General features: G+C 38.3%; 1 protein-coding gene across 1 annotated transcript in view; it reads right to left on the bottom strand.

The window, feature by feature from the left end:
* Positions 1 to 23,755, bottom strand: part of LOC122789748 (protein Wnt-11b-like) — an 80,536-nt gene that overhangs the window by 23,122 nt on the left and 33,659 nt on the right. The window contains exons 2-3 of the mRNA XM_044057183.1: positions 21,669 to 21,904; positions 9,679 to 9,956 (exon numbers count right to left, since the gene is read on the bottom strand). Of these exons, the coding sequence (XP_043913118.1) occupies positions 9,679 to 9,956; positions 21,669 to 21,904 (514 nt within the window). The remainder of the gene's footprint in view (positions 1 to 9,678; positions 9,957 to 21,668; positions 21,905 to 23,755) is intronic.

Genomic DNA, 23,755 nt, shown 5'->3' on the forward strand with positions numbered 1-23,755 from the left:
CATACAGGCTTATTTGTAATCATACTCTAATGGTAATGCAGACAGCAAGTTTTTAAAAAAGTGCTGCTAATCACTTGATGTAGTTTGGTGTGATTGTATGTTTGCTTGCATGTGAATTCCTTAAGGCATTTAATGCTAGCCTAATAGAAAACTTTGCATGAGGGACTCCCTGTAATTAGAAAGGGGGTAATCAGTCTAAATAGTTTTTCAGCACAAGCATACAAAAGAAGAAAGAAATACATGCCACAAAAAAGTTACTAAAATATAAAAATAAACCATCATTTTAGAGGGTTAAGCTAGACTGCCAGGTGATAGTGTTTCTCATTTTGCTAATTCTTTTTTACACTGCATCATTTAATTGTTACAACGTGAGGTGAGTTACCTAAGGTTTATATGACATATAAATAAATGTTCATGTTCAACATTTATACATCAAGGTGGGTGAATGAATAACCAGCAAAAGTATACAGCAGGACTACATGAATTGTGACAAGCATACTTCACATTTGTAACAGTCAGAGGTGCATTAAAAAAATCCACACTCTACCACAGAGAAATGGGGTGTAATACAAGAATCTTTAGGGTATGTACACATCAATGAAATGCAGCTCTGAAGTGATGCAGTTCCCTAAATGTTACCTATGTATCATCAAGTTCCAATCGGATGAAGCCTAAACTCACCAAGTTCAACTTGGTTTCCTATTGAAATGTCAGCATTTTAAATGCTGAATGCCAAAAAGCCAAAAAAACAAACACAGGAAAAGAACGGCTCTCAAAAATTATTCTTCTCCTTAACACTTCTTTTTGAAGGGGGGACAAGCCACCTCTTCGCCCCCCCATGTGTGGGCAAACCCCCCCACTCCACCCCCCGAACTTATACATACCAACTCCAAGATTGTCATACCTTGAAGGAAGGGGAACATTTTGAGAAATGGCATTTCGGACTTTGTAGATACAAGTTCGATCTTTCAGCAATTCAGTCTCTTTTGGGATTTGCTTTAGCTGGTCTCAGCATTTCATATGGTTGCCATTTCAGCTAATCAGGAGCACATCCCAATAGAAAAAAAGTTAAGCATTTTTTTTTTTTTTTTTTGCAGGGAGAAGTGCCACTCTTGCACCAGTCATATGTGAGAAGCCCCCACACTGCCCGAATTTATGTTTACCAACTACAAAACATTCATCATTTCAAGGAAAGGGAATAAATGGAGGCGGGCATATCACAATGTTTACTTGTACAAAATTCTGCTGCACCATATATTAAAAAGCAAGTACGTCCCTTATACCTATTTACTCTATATGGATGGTGGAACATTCCCAAATCCGATTATCCCATTGTTAATATTAGGGTCTATATTATATTATTGCACGCTTACAAAAGCAAACAATAATATAATTATTATTGTATAATCGACCCCATGTAAGCAAAAGCTTACAACGTCGAAACCTCAGAACAGAGATTTTTTTCCAAGGGAAAAAAATCGCTGTTCCAAAAAAAAAAAAAAACTTTAAAACATTACATAATGTGGAGGGCTTCACCCCCCACCCCCGACGTGAGGGGGGCTGTGCTCCCCACACCCCCTACTTAAATATGTACCAACTCCGAAATCGCACTACAATGCCAAAATGGCCAAGCAAATTCTTTCTCAGGGAAAAATTAGCTGAAAAGCCACTTGCCTATTTTTTCTTTTCGCTCTTTTCAGTTCGATCAAGATGCATTTGACAAACTGCATCTGCGATCTAGTAATAGGGTACTTAATATTACTGTGGGGCACAAAATACCATAACATGTTTGTGCTATAAAATGCATCTTCATGAACCACACCCACAGTACACTACTATCAGTAAAACTCCATATACATATGCAGATACCATGACAATTGTGACCATGACTTAAACCGAAATGTTTTAGAGGTAAACTTCAAAGAGGATAAATTTAAAGGAGATGGTACTGTCACGCTGCAGAGGAAGAACTCTGTAGCAGCATTTCAATGAAAAGGAACTGAAGGAAGTGAAATTCTTTCACTGATAATGTAGTCTATTTTAAATAATATTATCACACAAATTTCACATATTACATATTCTCAATGATAGCAAAATAATTTGCGATACTACTGCTTAAATCATTGCAAGAAGCCAAATAAAATAGTTTTATTTGGTCTATTTTTTTCAGTGGGATAAGACAAAACTTTTTATTTAAATGAATTTGGATTTAATGTTATCATTTGGCTTCACATTTCAGCAATATTACTCATATTACATATGCAAATGTATAAAATATTTCTACCGGTGCCACAAAATCAAAACAATGTTTATCTGGTGTATTGAAATTATGAAATCTTCCCCTTGCTATCATCTGAGTAAAACGTTAATGCATTATTTTTCCCCAAAACAAATCATGTTTTTTTCTGATTCAGACAATGTTATAGAGGGATAACTTTGTTTTGTACCTATCTCACTAATAGAAATAAACGCTGCATAAAACTAAATCTTGGTTAGATTTGTTGACTACAAATGCCAAATAATAAAAATTTGCCATCAGAGTTTTAGAATCATACTCCAATAAAAATACTGTATTGCTGCACAGATTAAGTACAGCAAGCTACCGGTAGCTGGTTGGCTAATATTACGACAATGAAATGCACTCCTGTGCTACAACAATATTGCCCATCTTAAGCAAACTGCCTTCCATATCCTGAAATTCTCACAGCACCATAAATGCTGGCTGCAGAACTGCTCATATATCATTTCTGACACACGGGAAGCAAGTAAATATATGGCAGAATGTGTTTAGTAGAGCCAAGGAACACAATAAACACATGTAAGCAATGTATATAGATGAGCTTAATAATCTCCAAAAGAACAGACCATGGTACCAACTATGTCATTTATGAATGTGTGTCATTGTGGTATGCAATCTAACAACGTCTTCAGCTGCACCTGCTAGTTCTGTTTCTGCAATCATGCTCCACTGATTAAAAAAAAGAAAGAAAAAAGAGAGACTATATTACTATGGAAGACCTGAACACCCAAAGGAACTCATCTTCAAGGGAATAACTTAATGAGACCTTCCCTAAATGTTTAGTATGCCTGTCAGCAACTTCTTCACAGTACCTAATCATGCAACTGGACAGAACACTATTCTGTATGGATCAGAACTAGCAACCTTATAGAATCTCTACCACAACAGCTTTACCATCAAATATTAGTCCCAATGGCTAATGTCCTGTGTTTCTGACCTTATCTGACAGTTAATCTAAGCTTCAAAGTTCAAATGTAAGCTTCGGGATTTTCATTATAAATTACCACTATCACTTGCTCATGGTACTGTTACGTAATCATTGGCATTTGGTCCTCTGTGAGACAGACTGAAAATTTGACCTTGACTTTTTCACCAACATCTCATTGTCCCTCCAAGAAAATTATTACCCTTATGCCATCAGCTGCCAAAACATCAAACAGCACTTGGGTGTACACCAGAGATTAGGGTTCACTGTATCCTAAATGACAAAGCCTGGAATGGCAAAGCTACTGCTAGACAATCAGCGTATTACTCTGTTCAAAGAACATATGCAATTCACCAACAAGCCTAAAGTTCCTAATGGTAAATAATTATTTCTTCTAAGCGATCATAGCAGCTTCTGGAGCTAAGTTAATCATGTCAATGAAACAGATAAGGTGAACAGCAAACAGATAAAGTAGAGATTGTACTATTTTCTGGAACAAAGTTGTGTGCAGTTCAGCAGGCAGAATGGGTAGGAAGATGTGCACCCCTCCCAAAATGACAACTACAAATTGTCATCATGGTGTAAAAGGCTGGTGTAGGTAAAGCTGAAAACTGATTGGGACTTGTCCACAAATTAGACCAAGCTACATAAATGACATGCATTATATCACTGAAACACTAGTACATGACCCAGAGTCACTGAAAAATCATGTATTTTTGTAAGAACAGGAGTCATAGGAAATAGAAGGCTATTCAGCCAAAGGCTATGAGTGCCTTGCCAATAACCACCTGCAGGCTCTACCAACTGTTTCAGGCAGGGGAAGGCCTATAAGCTCCAGGGTTTATATTAGGGCACTCATCCACTTATCTAAGCTATGTTTCTAGGCAGGCAGAGAGCCACAATGCTTGACATGCAAAGGGTGCTTATTCCAGAACAAGAGGAAGTGCTGGGTTATGAACAAGTCTCTCCATTCAGTTTTGTTTATTATCTGGTGTAAATTTTAAACATCTTGTTGTGGTGTTGGCTACACTATCTGAATTTTTTTGAAAGAGGAGGTCTCAGGTAATAGGATCCCTCAGGAAATGGAAAGCAAGGGACACATTCCCTGTCAACTGCCTGTATTTTAATGGAGTACAGGGACTGTGACTCCAGCTTTTCCTGATAACTAACATTTCTGAGGACCAGGATCCTTTTTGTTAGTAACCTCTGTGGAGAATAACAGTATCAGAAGCAATCTGTTTTCCTCACGAAAGGGACTATAATGCCACCTTTACTATATTATGTTATTAACTTTAAGATACCACATCTCAAAAAGAAAAATTTATTGCATTTTTGAAAATCTCAGAAGCAAAGTACGCTTTTGGTTTCTCTGTTTCTGAACCACTGTGTTCACTGATTTGTGTTTTGATTAACTGTCATTCTCTTAACTTTCTCATCCTTCTAAAACACTACAGTTCACTACCTTAACTCTGAATTGAAGACAACATGCCAACAGATACTGTCAAATATGCACGTTAATAACCGTGTCTGAGGTGCTCAAGTGCTACAGAAACCCTGTTTGTTACAGCTATACTATTCTTTAGATATGCTAACAGGTTCATACACATAAGAGAAGTTATGAATGGCCACACTTGAAGCAGCACTGACATTAGTGCAACATGCAAACTTTGGTTTTGCTTACTGTTTGCTTATGCCTGCCCACTATTGGCTGATATTCCCTTCCATGCATCAATAGTTCCCTTTTAATATGAATGCAGCAGAACCCATCAAGCACCAGCTCTGAATTATAGAAGCTGTGATTTGTGTCTGCGGCAAAACAGATTGAGCACGCATCTTTGATGCTTAGAGGATCAGCAATTATTAAAAAATCAAGGAAATTTCCTTAGTGAAATTGCTACATTTTCCCCACTTGCGTAAATTTCAACTCAGGGGCTCCCTGAAAACAGAATAAAAGCCTAAGTCTAGTGGGTCTAACAGTCAACAAAGTAAATAAAATAAAATAGTAAATAAATAAATAAGCAACATGTTATTCCTCCAGAAGAACTGTTTTGTAGCAGTAAAAATGTGCTGGTAGGGCTGGAGCTGTGCTGTCTGTGGAATGATTCTGCTGAATGTAATAAGCATAAACATGTTCCCTAATTTTAAATGAAATGTAAGCCCTCTGTTTATAGGGATGTATTTACATAACAGTTTGATGGCAGTGGAGTTGTACTCAACATATATATCACTGGGTTCACTCTGAAATAAAGGGCAGCAAATGTACCGGTCTTGGCAAACAACTTTTGAATAATAAGAAAAAAAATCATACAAGATGGAGGGCGGTAAAGGTTGCTCAGTCAGTGTGACTGATAACAAAATGCTACATTCTCATTCAGAACTTGTTCAAATGTTGGTGCTGACCACACAGAGAGAAAAGATGCATTGCATGCTGAACTGTGACCCCACTCTCTGTAAAAGTAACAAGCATGAGACATGACAGAAAATGTAGACAGCAGATCCCAGGATCTAAAAACTGCTAATTGCTTCCCAACTGGGCCTCATCATTTTCCTTAGCAATTTTAAGCATTCTATAGAAGTACTACGGTGTAGTCACTTCCAAAGTGTGAAGCGTGTCATTAGCAAGACAGAGTATCTTCAGCCCCAGAATAATCTCTGGTCCCTGACCCTTCTTGTAAAAACTATGCCCCTTACATAAACTAATCCAGACTGTTAACAAGATGCCATTTTAAACTGGCCTATCAATCATGCAGTTTACTCCTCACTGCCAGCCACCGTAAATCAGATTTGACAGAATTCAAGGCACTATTTTGGTCCAACAGCCTTACTTTAACCTGTGCCATTAAATAAGAATTGCCCGTGCCACAGAAAGTAATAGTTTGTGTTTCAGGAAGCAGTCAGTAATTTACAAAAATAAATCATTCAGAAGTGAGCAACTCCTGCTGCATATAGATAACATTTTAAGGACCTGGGCTAGAATGGTTTTCAGCTGTCTGCAATACTTCTCTGAGAAAAAAAATCCTGTTCTCCACTATATACACACATATATGTACTATAACTAGACATTAATATTGGTCCTTTTTATGTAAAATACTGATATCATCCTGCATGTAGAATGACTAATTTATATCACTGGGAGGGGTAGCCCCAGTGAATGAAGCATGCCTTCATCATCAGCTTTGTAAAAAGTTAAGTTTTTATCTAAAATGGAAAACCTGGTCCGCATGACTGCAGCTAAGCCTGTCAAGGCCCATGTTGTTTCTGTTAATGGGCAGATTAAAGTAGGACTTGAAATTAACAGTGCCGTGTTTCATTGCCTGTAATTCTGTTCTCTGGTCTTCTGTTTGGTACAGTGAAGACCTAAATTCTCATCAGTTATGACATCACACTGGATTAATGGCACAGAAAACCAGGATAGAAGTGCTTTACTCTAAATGGTTCGCAGCTATATTTGACCAGCCACTGCTCTTTCAATGCCTAAGATGCATTACCAAGTATGAGGTCCAACTTAAATGATTTCAGAGAACCTTGAACCAGCTGGGATTCTGAGGAAAAAAGGTGAAAAAGTTAAATATTGTGCCAAAATAGTCCTTGTGATGGAAAACCTGAACCAAAAGATGATATAATGTGATGACGTTTGCTGGAATAACAATGTATGTATTACAAAAAGAGATACATGACACACACACATAGTTTGGGACAGGGATGGGATTTAGGACTGAGAACTGGCCATTCAGCTTATTTTTACATTTGCTCAGTGCTAGAAGTGACAGCCGTGCAATTCTTGGGTCTGATCCCTTCCTACTGATATTTAATCTGTTGGAATTCTGCAAGGTCAGCAGGTTTCTCAATGGATTAGAGCAATGGAGGCTCTAGACATTCCACCTACACACCCCTCTTCCACTCTGTGGATCTCTTCTATCTTGGCTTTGTCTTATCTCCTACAAAAATGTGTCTGTGTGGCACCCTGTACAAATTCAAGCATTGTTTCTGACTTCAGTGTCTAAACTAAAAAGAACTTCCTCTTCTTAGTGTTTACACAGCTACAACATTACCTTGACCCCCTCTCTTATGCAGACAGCTACCATTCTTACTATGCTTTTCATCTTCTCATCCACCCTGCACAAAACAATGATGTCATAGATATCATTCTGTAGGTGTGGTTTTGCTGTTTTAGCTACCCCCTTTCATCATGGCAACAACAAAAGCAGCATTTCACCCAGAGTTGCCACTTATGCACATAATCAACCTTTACTCAATAACTATCACCTTTTTTGCCTTATCTGTGAATGTTCTTCTTTTGTTTACCCATCATTCACATCAGGAAGCATTTACTTTGTCATAAAGTACAGGACACCATGGCTCTTTGCCATGCTCTAGCTAGGGTTCATCTCTACAAAGAATAACTTGATGTAGAGACTGCATATGGAAGACCACTCCCTGACTCCAAGTACACCTCCATCATTGTTGTACTGTGCCCCATATTTGCTACCTGTTCAGCAGTGATAGCTGTTTTGTACCTTGTTCTTCTGTCAGCTAGACCACTTGCTATCGATAATACATGACTCTCTAACTGCTGCCTTAAGTCTTCCCTAAAGGATGCATTCTGCATGAGGCAAGCTTCCTACTTCTGTAGGATGTCATTTTCCTGTCACTGGGACATATATATATATATATATATATATATATATATATATATATATATATATATATATATATATATATATATATATATATATATATATATATATATATATATATATATATATATATATACATACACACATATATATATATATATATATATACATACATACATACATACATATATACATATTTTCATATTGTCCTTTGACTCCACTGCACAGAATTCCAAGTAGGAATTGCCTTCCTCATCTCACACTCTACCTCTGCTTGACCACTGTATGAATTGCTAAGTAGCACAGCTGAAGGCGATGAGTAGCGGAGATGAAAGTGGTGAGCAGCACAGCTGGAGGTGCCAAGTAGCACAAATGAAAGTGTTGAGTAGCACAGATTAAAAGTGTTGAGCAGCACAGCTAGAGGCATGGAGAATCACTTCTGGAGGTGGCAAGAAGCAAAGATGAAAGTGTTGAACAGAACAGCTGGAGGCATTGAGCAGCACTGGTGGAAATGCCAAGTATCACTTCTGGAGGTGGCGAACAGCACAGCTGTAGGTGTTGAGCAGCACACGTGGATGTGCTGTGCATCAGTTCTGGAGGTGGACAGCAGCACAGCTGGAGGCATTGGGCAGCACAGATGTGGTGTTTTGCAGAAATGCTACAGGGATACTTAACTTTTAGGCCACCTTTGCTTTTCTGAAGCCCAGTGCACCATCATCTATCCTCTTGCATTTTAAACAACATCTGAGGCAGTGGCATCATTTTTGATATGTTGGAGAGGGGAATTTTCTGACTCTTCACTATTTCAGCCTACCTACATACACTTTTCCCACATGGAAACATCAGCAAACTGCCACACCACAGCCAGTTCATGTTATCACTTACTGTTTCACCTTTACCCTTCCTGATTGTCATAAGCATTTATTACTTCATACAGAATTATGTGTGAGATTTGAATGGATAGACATTACAACAGTAGCTGTTTAAACAGAAGTAACACAGTCACTTCAAAAACCCTTTTCCAGCATCTTTGCTCTGCTAAGTTTTAAAGTTGTGTCACTTCCTCTTCTGTTTCTCAGACTATGTTTGACAAGAGCACTGTGCTTCAACAACCTCATTTAATGTAATTAATGTGATGTCTTAAGGTAATTTTGATGCTCTGTGTGTGTGCGTGTGTGTGTGTGTGTGTGTGTGTGTATGTGTGTGTGTGTGTGTGTGTGTGTGTGTGTGTGTGTGTGTGTGTGTGTGTGTGTGTGTGTGTGTGTGTGTGTATTTACACATTTGCATTTTTTGGAAAAGAATATGAAATGAAATAATGAGACTGGTTGTTAAACTCATTTTCCTTTCTGAATGCAGGATTTGCACATTATGCTGTAGTAAAGAATTTTTTATTTTTATGATTTTCATGTGAAGTGATAGAAGAAGGCCATGATGCTGTTTATTACAGGATACATGCTGACATCTCTCAAGTGACCAAGATGTCTGAGTGTGTGTGTGTGTGTGTGTGTGTGTGTGTGTGTGTGTGTGTGTGTGTGTGTGTACGAGTGTGTCTCAGATAGGAAGATTACACATCACTTTTGTTAAGGCTGATGAAGGCAAGTTGAAATACTCTCGGTTATTCACTACACAGTGCTGTGTCATATGACTTATTTTTTACCACCACTACATCCAATTATTTTAAGAAACCTACAACCACAACCAACTCTGTGAAACAAGGACCAGCTGAGACAAAAACAAAAGATAAAACAAATAACCAGCAAGTTAAGCTATCACTACCAAACTGTAAAGGAGACATTAAAAAAAGAAGTTTGCCTCACCTGTCTACCAACTTCATTGTTGTGTAGGTTCATTAGCTTGGTGATTGGATTACCAGCTCTGCTGGATTTCATGGGAGCATCAGCGAAAGCACCTCCCATTTGTAACCCATAACGGAGGTTGTCTCCACAGCCACCCCACCTGAAATCAGGCCCTGGCACCTCACCAGGAATAGCCCCACAAGAACAGGTTGGCAACTCTCCAGAGGCACACGCCCGTGCAATGGAATGACTGACAGCTGCAGAGGCCAGTGCATACACAAAGGCAGATTCTCTAGTCCCTGAAAAAAAGGAGAAAAGGCATTTTTAAAAGTTAAAGGAACCTGTGCAGAAATAAGTTATATTTTTTAAATTATGGGTTGATCTCCCAGAAATAAGCACAACTTTTCTATTAGGTCATACATTTCATATGGCACAGACCAAAGCTAACTAACTAGTAATGCCTAATACATAAACAACAAATGGTGACAAATAAACATGCTTAATTTCTAAACTACTACAAATGTATTTACTAAGAAATGTCCGGTCCTACCTTGTAAACTCTAGCACTGAATCAGATGTTAAAATATTTTAGGTTGTTGAGTAGAAATTACACTAAGGAAATAAAAAAGCCATCAGTTCTCATGGGTTTTTAAACTGAATGTCTTTTCTTATTTTGTAAAACTCTGGCATTAAATCCGTCATTTTTAATCACTCTAGCAGAATAGATTTTCTCACATTTTAATCAGATGTTTTCACCTTAAATGGAAAGCTCAGTGGCACAGTGTAAAAGAAAAAAAAAGTATTAGTGGGAAAGTAGTAAATAAATACTGCTATATGTGAGATTATGTGCCTTGAATGTTGGAACAATGTGGATTAGAAAGGTAAGTTTAGAGTTGTTATGGATTCTCTCTCTCTCCCACAATTGTAATTGCAACCGGTAACTTTTGTAATCTTTCACAAGTACTCAGAACCAAGAAAAAGTGTGCTGCCATGTGAACAAATCCAAAACCATTAACCAATGTGGGTCCACGTAATCTAGAACTGGAACGAAAGCCCGATTCTCCATTTCTGTTGTGAAATGGTCAACCAATTAATTAGTCAACCTAAAGATATAGCACCATAACTTATACTAGCCATTCAATACACTGTGGATGAAGCCAAAAACTCAAACCTGGGTGTTGCTGTGGCAAATATATTTAAGTTAACTAGTTAAGTAAAACAACTTCCACAGAAACGGCATAATCCACAACAATAAAAAAACAAAAAAAACAAGCACAATGCTACAGATAATGTAAATTTTAATAGATTTGAGTGCTTTCATTCTATAGGGTGTAGAACTTCATCAGAAGCAGCTACAACACTTCTTTTCTCCATTTAAAGCGCCAAAGTGGTACCAACCTATCATTTAAAGAGACACTCCATAAAAAAAAATACAGATACTACTTGAAATTCATTTATAAAACTGCACACTTAAAATACACACTTAAAACTTCCTATAAAACTGCCTATAATAAGAGTTTTGACTAGAACAATCTGAGGTTTTCTGGCAGCTATTGCTTAATGCAGGAGTTTTCCAAGTTTTGACTTTTTTTAGCATTACACCAATTTTAAAAGGTAAGGCTGCTACTATCTGAATTTTGTATTCTGGATTCAGTATCAAATATTACTATATATTTATTATTTATTACTTATTATGAACTTTTTATGTGGTTTTTCTGCAATTTTATGGTATGCTTAACAGTTACTTAACAATTTTTCTTTTCATAAGAAGTTTAATATGAAGTTTTAAGTGTGTATTTTAAGTATGCAGTTTTATGAATGAATTTCAAATAGTATCTGTTTTTATGGAGTGTCTCTTAGGCTGGCTCCACTTGGGCTTTTTAAATGGAGAAAGGAAGTATTGTAACTGTTTCTGATAAAGTTCTACACCTTATAGAACGAAAGTGCTCAACTCTATTAAAATTTACATTATCTGTGACATGCTGTGTGGTGTTTTTTTTAAACTAGTTAATTGGCTGACCATTTAATTACCTGTTAGATTGAATGTCTGAATGAAGTTTGAATCATTTTTGGAATGTTCTGAGGAAGTCCCGAGCTTTGGGGTTGAAAGCACTTAACATGAATTATTTTTAATAAAACACAGTTTTAGACATCTTTTGTGGAATAGTTTTTCAACGGTACAGAGAAATTTCACAACAGAAATGGAGAACTGGGTTTTCCTTTCCAGTCCTGGACAATGTGGACCCACACTGGTTAAGGATTCATGAGTGTTTGCTGTTAAGTATGTAGCATGTGCCAGTTCTGAAAAGTGAAGCCTTAAGGTACAGGTCCTATAAAATTAAATAACTTGTTATGCATATTAGGCAGTGTCTAGTGTATGTAGTAAAATGAAGAAACTAATTGTGGGTTTTATATAGGTATATTAGAGACAGACTTGTTTGAAAGAAATGGGATGCTAGAGGGGACTAACATGCACAGAGCCAAGAGGTTAATTTGTCATTATTTTAAAATAATTGCAAAAACCTGCAAGATAACTTGCTGTTATGGTGAGGTCATAGGTAGGGCTTAGTATAGCAACAAAGACTTTTCTAATCTCACTGGAACCAAAGATGCAGTGCTACAAATAAAGAGAAACTGGTGAACAAGAAGAGTGCAAAGTCTGCTAAGTACTACTGTTATCACAGGATAATAGTACATGTATATTTCTGGCTGCCTGCTAACCTGTGGAATGTTTATGAGATTGGACACAAGTCCTTTACTGGTGGGACTCCATTTACTATCAAGTTACATACATACTGCTTGGACTGATTCGCTAAGCAAACAGAAGTTATATGAAAGCTTTACAGGGATGTTCTTACATTTTGTTGATCTTAAATGAGCTGTTCAGAGATAAGGAGAAAATCATGATTGTAGACTTGGTGGTTAAAGATTACTGTAAGGGTATTATTGTAAAGAAGAGGAAAACAGGATGTTGCACTGGTGTGTTAATATTTTTTACCTGGCTTGGATTTATTTGTGAATTGAAATATGCGAACACACACTTATTGGTTATAATGCAATGCATATGTTCTGGAAATACTTAATTAGATGAGTTTGGGAAAGAAACTCTTAAATGAAGAGGAATTGGTTGATGAAAGCTGAAAACATTATTTATGGCTAAAAGGTATTAACTAATGATGATGCATCAGTCATTCTTAATTGATTTAGTGATGTCTAAATTGCAAGTCTAATATGCAACTGGACTGTAGGCATATCTATTTTTTATTATTAAAAAGATGCAATAAAAAGATGCAATAAAACCCATCAACCTAATGGGCCTGATCTGTAAGGCTATGGAGTGTATTATCATGGACCTCATTAACAAGGACATAGGCAACCTCCAAACACTCGATCCCACATAGTTTGGCTTCGTCAAGGGGAGGTCATGGCTGTTAAATTTGGTCGACTTTTTTAAGACAGTCACCAAAGCCATGGATGAGGGGAAGATAGTGCACACCACCTACCTTGACCTGGCCAAAGCCTTCGGCACTATTCCCCACTCAGAATAATAGATAAACTCTGTCAACTAGGCATCAATCTGTATGTTACCGGATGGGTATCAAACTGGCTCACGGATAGAACCCACCTAGTCAAAATAGGGGAAGCCACCTTAAGTAGTAGACCTGTAATGAGCGGCGTACCCCAAGGATCAGTCTTGGGGACTCTGTTATTTGGGATATACTTTTCTCAGGTGCATGTCAAAACTAATGGGCTATGGATGACCAGGTTTGCAGATGATTACAAGCTCAGTGCTGTCATCAATTCTCCTAGTGATGTGGACATCCTCCAAGAGGGTCTCACCCAAATGAATGACTAGTGCCAGAAACATGGCCTCAAGTTGAATACCAAAAAATACATCATCATCCCCTTTGGGGAGACTGATATCTCCTCCAATTATCACATTAATAACAACATCCTAAGCACGCAATCAGTTGTGAAGGATTTGGGCATCCAGATTGATAGCAACTTGACTTTTGACCACCATGTTGCTTCCTTTCTATTCAAAGCTTTCTACGTGGCCCACCTTATAAGTAAGTATCTCATCCAGCAACAAGGAGGTCATAATATCCCTGTATTCTTCCCTTATATGGCCCATTATTGAGTACAATGCCCCTTTCAGCATTACCTTGCAAGGCACATGCTGCAGCTGGAGAGACCACAGAGGTTCCTCACCAGGAGAACCCAGGGCCTCAAACATCTATCCTACACTGATAGGCTAAAAGCCCAGTCCCTCTACTCAGTTTCATACAGACTCCTCAGAGGTGACCTCTGTCTGGCAAACACAAAGCAATCTCAGACCACACCTTGATGGGACTGCTGCATATGTGCAAGTCAAGCTCCATTCGAGTAACCCTCATGTGCGACCTCAACCTGGTCTTTGACAGCAACAGGACTTGTTGGCGGGATAGATTTGTGTCCCAGAGACTCCCCCATCTGGGGAATAGACTCCCTCTCCATGTCAAGCAGATCATTATCCCTTTTTAAGTGCAACCTGGATAACTGGATGGGAAAAAAAAACACCCTCGGGATTCCACCTCTGTCCCTGCTGGACAAGGGCTTTGGGTGCTGACTTGTCTAAACATGGGTTAAACTCTTGGATAGGCTTATAAGGGCCTCAGGGCCAATAGCCTAGTAACTTCCTATGATCCTATGAAAAGGTGTTGACAGTTGGCAAGCAATGTGTACTCCTGGTCCTGGAATGTGTATAAATGAGCTAATGATTGGGTCACTTCTGTGACAGGAAAGGTGGGGAGTAGTGAAATTGAGGGGAGTGCCACATGCCACTGACACCATGGCTTGACAAGGGACACACTCTCCCTACTATTCAGTCCATGAAGTAAACAGTGAGAAACTATTGTGGATTTGTAGTTTTGCTAGAATTTACGTTGCTACTGTACCCTAAGTTAGTGGAACAATAATAAAATGTACTATAAATTCATAATACTTTATGGGTTACTGATCCATGTACCATTACACCTTGTACAAACAAACACATCTGTACACTGCCTTTCACACTACACTTGTGCAGGGCATGGGACTGCAGAGTGGGAGGGGGATAGACAGGGCCAGCCTTAGCTGAAATGGCACCCTAGGCGTAGTAGTGCTTTGGTGCCCTTTAAGCCCCACTCATAGCCCCACCCACATCATACTCATGATATGTCCATGACTTTGGACCTTCATGCTTCCATTATTTTTGGCACTGTCCAGAATTCATGTACAAAAAGGTATTCTGCACAGTAGCCCATTCATGTCTGTATGGTTTGTATCAGGTGTGCAACAAGCAGTCTGGGGTCCACAGTCCAGCCCACCTAAGCAGTTTATCTGGCACACTGTATGCCCCACAAACTGCTTTGACTATGCAGGTTCATGCCAGACATGACAATGAAGCCATACACACATGTTGAACATGGCTATGTGGCCATCTCATACATTGCAAAGTAGGGTAAGTGGCCCTCTGAACCAAACAAGGTTGGAAATGCACAGTTTATAAACACTGTTGGTAGAATGAGTTTTACTGAACCTAACTGCAGCTCACATTTTAAATAACTCAGGTTTTCCAGAATGTTGAATGCTAGTTACACAGACAAATGGGAAATGGGCCACCCCCCAGTCAGCTCATTTCCAGGGTAACAAAAGTTTAACCTTTGAAGTACAGTACAGTCATGAGCTCATCCAGAATTCTCACATTAAGACTACTGAAAAGCCTGACTATGAAGTTTGATGCAAATATTACATGCTTTCACTAACAAGAAAGACAAACGGTGATAGTGTTTTTTCATAGTACCCCTCTCTCCCATTCCTCTCGGTGAAAGAAATGTCGACAATGCCAAAAATAAGTGGGGAGGGTAAAAGGTCAAAAACTAGGGACAGATTTTAAATATTGCTCCTATAAACTCCTATAAACAGGTTTTGCATTATTATGTATTTTCTGAAGAATATGCAGACTGAAACTCAAATATTTGCCATTATTTATTGACTTCACCCCTCAATTATTTGTCAGAAAACTGTAAATTATATGAGAACATTCCAAAAATCTGCACATTCTGTGAAAATCTGGAGTTGAGAGTTGTACTCTTTCCACAAAGATGTCAGATAACACCCGCCACCATATGCCTTGTGATTGGAATTGGACGTTTTTAAGGCTAACACAGTCAAAAGAGGAATAAGCAGAGCCCAGCCTCTGCACAGAGTTTGGAATTTTGCATACTTCAATAACACAAACCAGAATCAGTCTACCATGACAAAAATGGGAAAAAATAAAAAGTGACCATTATTATGAGAAGCTGTCTCTGGAGCATTACAGAAAGTCAGCCATTTCACTGGCCAAACAGTCAATTACTCCTCTTCCAGCTTCCCAACCCCAACCCCTTCCCTAGAACATAAATTTCAAGGGTCAGCTAAGACCCTGCTACTGCACTAGGATAAGTGTTGCTGGCAAAAAAAAAAAAAAAGGAAAAACTCCTGTGAACTAATGACTGTCAAGACCCGTACAGCCCATTTAAATCGCAGATATCACTTGGTCTTTGTCACACAAAGAAGCTGAACTAATAGGGAGTATACCTCTCAACTGTCCAGACATTTGCAAATTTTTGTCTGTTTCTCATAAAGTTGCGTTTTTCTGACAAATTACCAAGGATTGAAGTCACAAAATAATGCCATTTGAGTTTCAGACTTCATATGCTTCCAAACTTTCATGCGAACACTTTGCCCCGTAATTATTTATGGCTTTGTCCAGATTTCTTTCACTGAGAGATTCAGAGATAAGAGCGGGAGGGGAGGACATATCTTAACCTTCTATCTCTAAAACGACAGATATCATAACAAGTGGGCAAACATAACTATTCATAAATTTGGGACACATCCAGGGATAAATCAGATAATCCAAACACAAGTAGGGGGCACTTAAAATATTAGTACTGTTAATTGTAAAACGTACAACAATTCAACAAGCCAACAACTTCAACGAGGAAGCTGACAGTATGGTTAAAATGTGGTGTTCTTTTGATGAAGTAATACGAAGCAGTGCAACTTACCATGGATATCAGAAAAACAAACCCTAGTTCTACACTGAAGTGCTCTATCGCACATTCAGTACTATGATGAATATGGCTTTTTCAGACCTATAACAAGGAAGGATCCTTCTAATGAGGTACACTTAAGAAGTATGGGGGGATGTGACTTTCAGACTCTTGCTTGGCTGAAAACGGGTAGATTGAAATTTGCAAGAGCATTATGCTAGCATACTATTTTCTGCACTGACCTGTTCAACAGCCTGCAGTTATGATAACAACCCCAAAATGTCAGACTCTAGAAATAACCATGTTGGAGCCTTACAGATCACTGTTCCTCCTTTCTACCTATGTACAGTAGCTTACTGTTATGTTAAGTGCAAGGGACAAATAATAAATGGGTAAATCGTCTACTGCGAAAATCTGGACAGCTGAGATACATACTTGCAAGAGAAGTTTCTTCTTAGTACAGTCTTCAAGCCGCCAGTTGCAGATTCACAAAATGCGCACACAAAAACATTCAGACTGCCACAACCTTATTAATGAAGCATGGGATGAGAAGCGGGCATGAACAGAATCTTATGCCAGCAGCCAGCAGCTCACACTGGAGGAGTCGCCGGGAACATCAGCACAATAAAAGCACCACTGACTGGATGCTATAATAATAGTCAGTTATCCCAGCCACTGATTGATTGTGTATTGCTGTAGATGGGGAGTGGAAGAGCAGAGCAGGAATCAGGCCCTGTTATGTGCCTATTGAATGGACTAAGGAATTGGGGGGAGGGTACAAACATCTTAGTACAGTTAGGATGAACTTGGAGACAGGATGCCGAGATGAACACAGACTTTATGTGGCGGAAAAATAAATTAATTAAAACAAATAAGTAACTAAAAATTGCGCCCTTTACCAACCTCACCTGTACGGCGCCCTAGGCGGTCGCCTAGTTCGCCTATGCCTAAGGTCGGCCATGGGGATAGACAGATAAATATGTGCCACGAACGGTATTATGTACCACAAACTAGCCCATTAAGCAGTTTTATTGTGTCTGATGGAAACTTGGTAGCACAGAATTATCCAAGAGTAGTTCTTGGAAGGGACATTATTGGTCTCTTACCTTTGCTGTCATTTTTAAGCTGTATTTCCATTATTACACTCTTAAATTGCACAACTGTATGATTGCAACAGATGCTTAGGTACAGTTGCTTCAGCTCAAATGTTCACAGTTTGAAATTTCCACCCTTAAATGATAACTTGTACTTCTGCTTGTGTTTACAGTTGAAGCCTCACCAAGTTTAATGAGCAACTAATCTAGAGAAGTTCACACAACGTAATTGTGCAGCAGCAGTAGGAGCTGCTCTCTGAGACAGTTTTCCTTTTTCATTAAATGTGTTGAGGGACACGGAAGAATGGTACTGACTGCCATACATAAAAGTTACAAGATCTGGTCACCAAGCTGAAACTACCCCAAATATGGAAATTCTCACACAGCATGTGATAGACAATGCCTGCTTGAGGTGTTTAAAATGTTTTGATAATGTACTATTACAGTCCCGCACATTTCAAGCAAATGTTATACATGGCTTTTATTCAGAAAATGTCGTGAAACATTACAGTGAGTGGTCAAGCTTGTGCTCACACTTTGGCATGTCCAACTTGCTTGCTTGATCACTGGGCACTTATAATGGGCACAAAACCAAAGTCACTTTTTTATGTGAAACAGATCAGTTATACCATACAGTGTGTCAAAAAAGTTAACTGTAGGAAAAAAGTAGCAAAGCCTTACTGTGGGAAATACAAGCACATGACAACGCTGGTATAACTACAAAAACAGAATGAAACATGAAAAAAGAAGAGATGATGTAGGAGAGAGGTTTCTGTGAGTTTCTAGGATTGAACTCCACTGTCATTGCTAAAGAAGGTTAAATGTTTTCCAACCAAAGGAAGAGGGTGTCTAGAGATGGTAACTCATACACATAGAATTGTCTTCCTGGACAACTGCATCATGGTACCCACAGTCCTAAAGGCAGAAATACTTGCTACTCCCAGATCACTTGAGCCTTTATTTTTTTTTTTTTTTTTTAATTTATTAAGTAGATAAACCTAACACGCATAACTGCCTCTTTTTGGTGGCAGGAAATGTTCTCTGTCTGATTCAGACTCACACAGACGACAAAGAGAGACTGACGTGATCAAACCCAGGACTGCTTCAGAAAGCTTATCAACTCATCACCATAATCCTCTGCACTAAACTACCTGACATTATTCCCTGCACTGTTCTTAAATCTGGAGAACTATCTTCTTCCTCCTTTGGCATGGCACCAAAGTTCACTTTCTAAACCTTCCAGGAAACACCTGGGTCAGCTGAATTGAGAATTCAGTTAAAATTACTCCTGAAGAAAAAGAATAAGATTTGGCAGTGATATCATGTAAATGAGTATTGAATCATATAATCACAGCTCATAGCATTGGGCAAACTACTGTTCTTTGAAAGAAACAGATGTAAATCATACAAATGAGATTTATCACTGTGTTTGTAAATACACTAAAATATTAAAGTTGACATTCTCAGCCACTTTGTAAAGGAATGTATTTGTAGAGCATGCATCATGTTTGTCCATCTATCTATCTGTCTATCTATCTATTCATGGGAGGTATGTATTTTCAGGTGTACAGATATTTTTGGGGCCTATTGCCTTTAGCATCTTGTTATGGGTTGGTGTAGTGATCCGCATTTAGTCTGGGGCACCTTCTATGGCAGAACTAGAGAACAAGGCAGTGCCCAACATGCTATCACTGCTTATGAGCTCAGGGATTCATTGTTTCTTTGTGGTGCTGATGTTTCTTGTGTGTGTGTGTGTGTGTGTGTGTGTGTGTGTGTGTGTGTGTGTGTGTGTGTGTGTGTGTGCACATACCTGCTGGTGTTGTAAGGAGAAAGGATGTGCTAGTCCCACCTCTGCAGCTGGTTCACCTTTATGTACCTGCAACCAGTAGCCATGTTTCTGACACAGCTGACACACTTCATCTGTGTCTGCATGCAGAATAAACTGACTGATTTTCTCCATTACTGTTATGCTTTGCACACTGCTTGTCCTACAGGTATCATCCACTGTCGAGGTGTGACTGTCTGTATATGCATGTATTATCTTTAATATGAGGTGTCCTGCTCTGTGTTTAAAACACTGCAGTTGCCCCATATACCCATTGCATGCTTCACTGTTCAGGATTGGTAGGTAGAAGATGCAAGTATTATCTAGCTTACAAACTGTTCTGTGGTCCTAAGCAGTGTTGCTGTTTTCTGAATTATAAGAATTATTGATTTTGATGAGGTAAAAAAATCTATCTAAAGCAGGCTTCCTATACTAATTTTGAGACATGACAGTGTGAGTTCTGCAATTGTTAAAAATAAACTTAAATTTAAACATTAAAAAATAGTAAACTCATATTTACACTATTAAAGTACATTTTATAGGGGTAACCCCCCTCCATCCCCATTGGAGGAACGACCCCAAACTTCTGCTAACTGTACCGACTTTCTCTGAAGTCACTGCACACACAGCAGAGGAAAATTCCCAAGTAAGCACAACCTCAGACTTAGTACAACATCCACATAAGCACACATTTGCAAGTACAGTGCAGTAGTTCTGAGACCCTTAGCTACAGGCCTTAAATCTGCAAGGAAAACAATGAAAAACATGCAGACATTTGCTACAGCATTACCTCTGCTCTCTCCAATTACACAACACATCAAGAAAAACAATCAACATATAAAACTCATCCAAGAATAAAATAAAAAAAAATCATAGATTGTTCCCTCTGCATCCCAGCACTAAATAAAAATGTCATGGCTAATTGCAAATCAAATGGCATGCCATTCGTGGCCAAGTACAAACCTTATAAAATGCTGTAACATAAATAAAAAAGACTAATCTAAGAAATTAATGTCCTGTTATCACATGGAAGGACCTAATCAAAAGAACTACTTATCATAAAAAATTAAGAAATAAGCAAAGCAAAACCCCAGAAACTATATATATATATATATATATATATATATATATATATATATATATATATATATATATATATATATATATATATATATATATATGGGTCTACTTTAAAAGACCGAAAAGGAAGACCAAACGACCGACAGGTAAGTTTATCGAAAGGGTGATTTGCCGACAGCGGAAAGACCGACAAGGGTAATGTGTGATCGCGACTCGGTAAGTGTGCGACAGTGACGGAGTTAGGAGCGGTCAGGTAAGTGTGCGATATTGTGGGATTTTGGGTTAGGCTGTGGGAAAGGTGAGTGTGTGTTAGTGTCGGAGTTAGGGTTCGGGTAAGGTAAGTGTGTGATAGTGAGGGACTGTAGTTTAGGGACGGGTTAAGTGAGTTAGGTTTAGAGTGCGGTAGGGTGTGTGCGATAGTGACGGGCTTTATGTTTTTGGGTGGGTTAAGTGAGTTAGGGTTAGGTGCAGGTAGGTGAAGTGTGCGATAGTGTCGGACATTGGGGTTAGGTGGGTTAAGTGAGTTAGGGTTAGGGTGCAGGTAGGTAAAGTGTGCGATAGTGTCGGACCTTGGGGTTAGGTGGGTTAAGTGAGTTAGGGTTAGGGTGCAGGTAGGGTGAGTGTGCGATAGTGTCGGACCTTAGGGTTAGGGTTTGGGTTAGGGCTAGTGGCTATGCTATGTAGTGTAATGTGTTGTCTACGCTCGTGTGTCGGTGTAATGGTGTTCGGTGTTTTGCGTTGTCGGTTTTGTGTGTTGTCGGTTATCTGGTCTCGGTGATTTGTGTGTCGGCGAACTGGCGTGTCGGTCTTTCAAAGTAGACCCATATATATATATATATATATATATATATATATATATATATATATATATATATATATATAAAAAACTAAGCAAATGTATTGTATAGTGTAACTAATTCAATCTGGAGTTATTATAGTTTAAATATAGCCTACCCTTCTCCAAATCTGGCGAGAAGATTGGAGCAAGTTCAATGGATGAACAATTCCATCTCATGTCAAAAAAGGCCTTTTGGCATGTCAGTTTGGTCTGTTTTGCTGCAAGCACAATGCTGGGCATCAGCTCTAAATTTCTCCGGCACAGAAGCTGCTGGTCAGGGAGCAGGCCATCCAGAAGTCGACAGTGTTGCGTCAGATTCCAGGCGAGTGTACTGCCATTCACTGCTAGGCCACTGCAAATAAGTCAGAGATAAACTGTATCATTAACTTTGCATAGGCACTTTGCCAATAACATCTTTGTTTTGTATTTACTAAAAATAAATCATGTAACAAGAAACATCAGCTATTTTCTTTAAGATTACTTTCCTGTCAGGTATATTTTTTGCCATGAAAATTTATTTTGAGAAGACTTCTCTATACAAAATACAACAACCTCTGTGTTCTATCCAGTTTCATATTCTAGAAAAATACCCACCATTTGGAAACATCAGAAGCCAAGATGTATTTAATTTACTCATAGACATTTACTCACATGTTTTGCTTTTAACCAGAAGGACACTGTTGTTCAGAAATTCCTTTCTGCGTGGAGTATTACTTTACAACTAGCACTTATGGATATAAACAGACACATATACATAGTTGAGTGTCAGGCATTTAGTCGACTGTTTGCCGTTTCTTTTTTTTTTTTTTCTTAAATTAAATATCTGGATGGTCAAACAGTTGCACAGAGATCTCACACTTGTGGGAAGTAGGAGATGCCTCCTTTCCACATTATTGTGCAGTCTCGAAGTTGGTATATTTAAGTAGCAGGGGGGTCTTGGGGGTACAGAGGGGCTTGCTCCCCTGCAAAAAAAAAAAAAAAAAATAGTTTAGAAGATGTTCTGGTGTTCCATTCTTTCTTTTCTTTTTTTTTATGTTTCAGACTAAACTGTACTAGTTTGATTAGTTTGCGTTTTCTGGATTTTTGATCAGTGGAACTGTTCTCAATGAAATTCTACTGATCATTTAACCTAATGATTTATTAATCCGGTAAAAACTTGGGTACAAGGACCCTTTCCTGCCATGACCCAGGCCAAAGGAGATTATATATATATAACACATAAAAGATAATATCTAGATATGTAACAGCTATTTACAGTGACAGCAGCAGTGATATAATAACACAACTGGAGCATGGAGAAACTGCTTACGTTTAAAGAGCTGTCATATGAATGTGCTACTGTTCTAGTAGGAATTTAATGACACAGGAATAACTCAGAGTTATAGTTAACATCAAAACTAAAATGTTACAAACAGGCAATAGGTTATTGCAAAAAAGCACAATAGAGGTACTTTGGTGGGCAGTGTTTTTCAGACTAATAACTCAACCAGACCTCATTTCTTTTCTGGTATGTTAAAAATAACCAAGCTACACCATTCGGTTTCAAATTGCCATTTTGTTCCAGGGTATCAAATTTCATCCCCATCTCTTGTTAAATAAAATTCTTTAACCACTCAACATTTATATCTGCAGAATGCCTTTGGCGCCAATATATTTTAGCCCTCATTAGTTTCTGTCCTTTTTCTGCCATAGTGTGGAATGTGTGTTTCTTCACATTGATCTAGCTATTACAAAAGACAATAAAAATTATACAAGCAGAGGAATACAATGCTATCCATGGCTATTAACAGCAAAATACATAAATAAACAAACAAATTATCTGACAAGCCAACACAGCCAGTTTTATACGGATAGCATATGCAGAATCAGTAATCTGCTTAGATTAGTTTATTGTGCCAGTAAGAGATACGAAAACAAACAAATATTACAGCCACAAGATATCATCCCATTTACAATCTGAGGCTTTGTCTTCTACTTTCCCCTTTAGTCATATATTCAAATGCCACACACACATTTGAATTAACATTTAACTTTGAGCAACTGTCTGTTTACATGGCATTTGTTTTAACAAGTAGTTACAGATTCCTAAACAGTTCAAGACATTACATTTATCTGTAAATGTTGTATACTGAGATTGTGAAAATTTAGCACTATGCTATAAATTAAAGCAACAAATGCTAAAACTAAGATGGCAGAACATTAT

Source organism: Protopterus annectens, chromosome 15.part0 (genome assembly GCF_019279795.1).
Source record: "Protopterus annectens isolate FY-2018-M chromosome 15.part0, PAN1.0, whole genome shotgun sequence".
Lineage (NCBI taxonomy): Eukaryota > Metazoa > Chordata > Ceratodontiformes > Protopteridae > Protopterus > Protopterus annectens.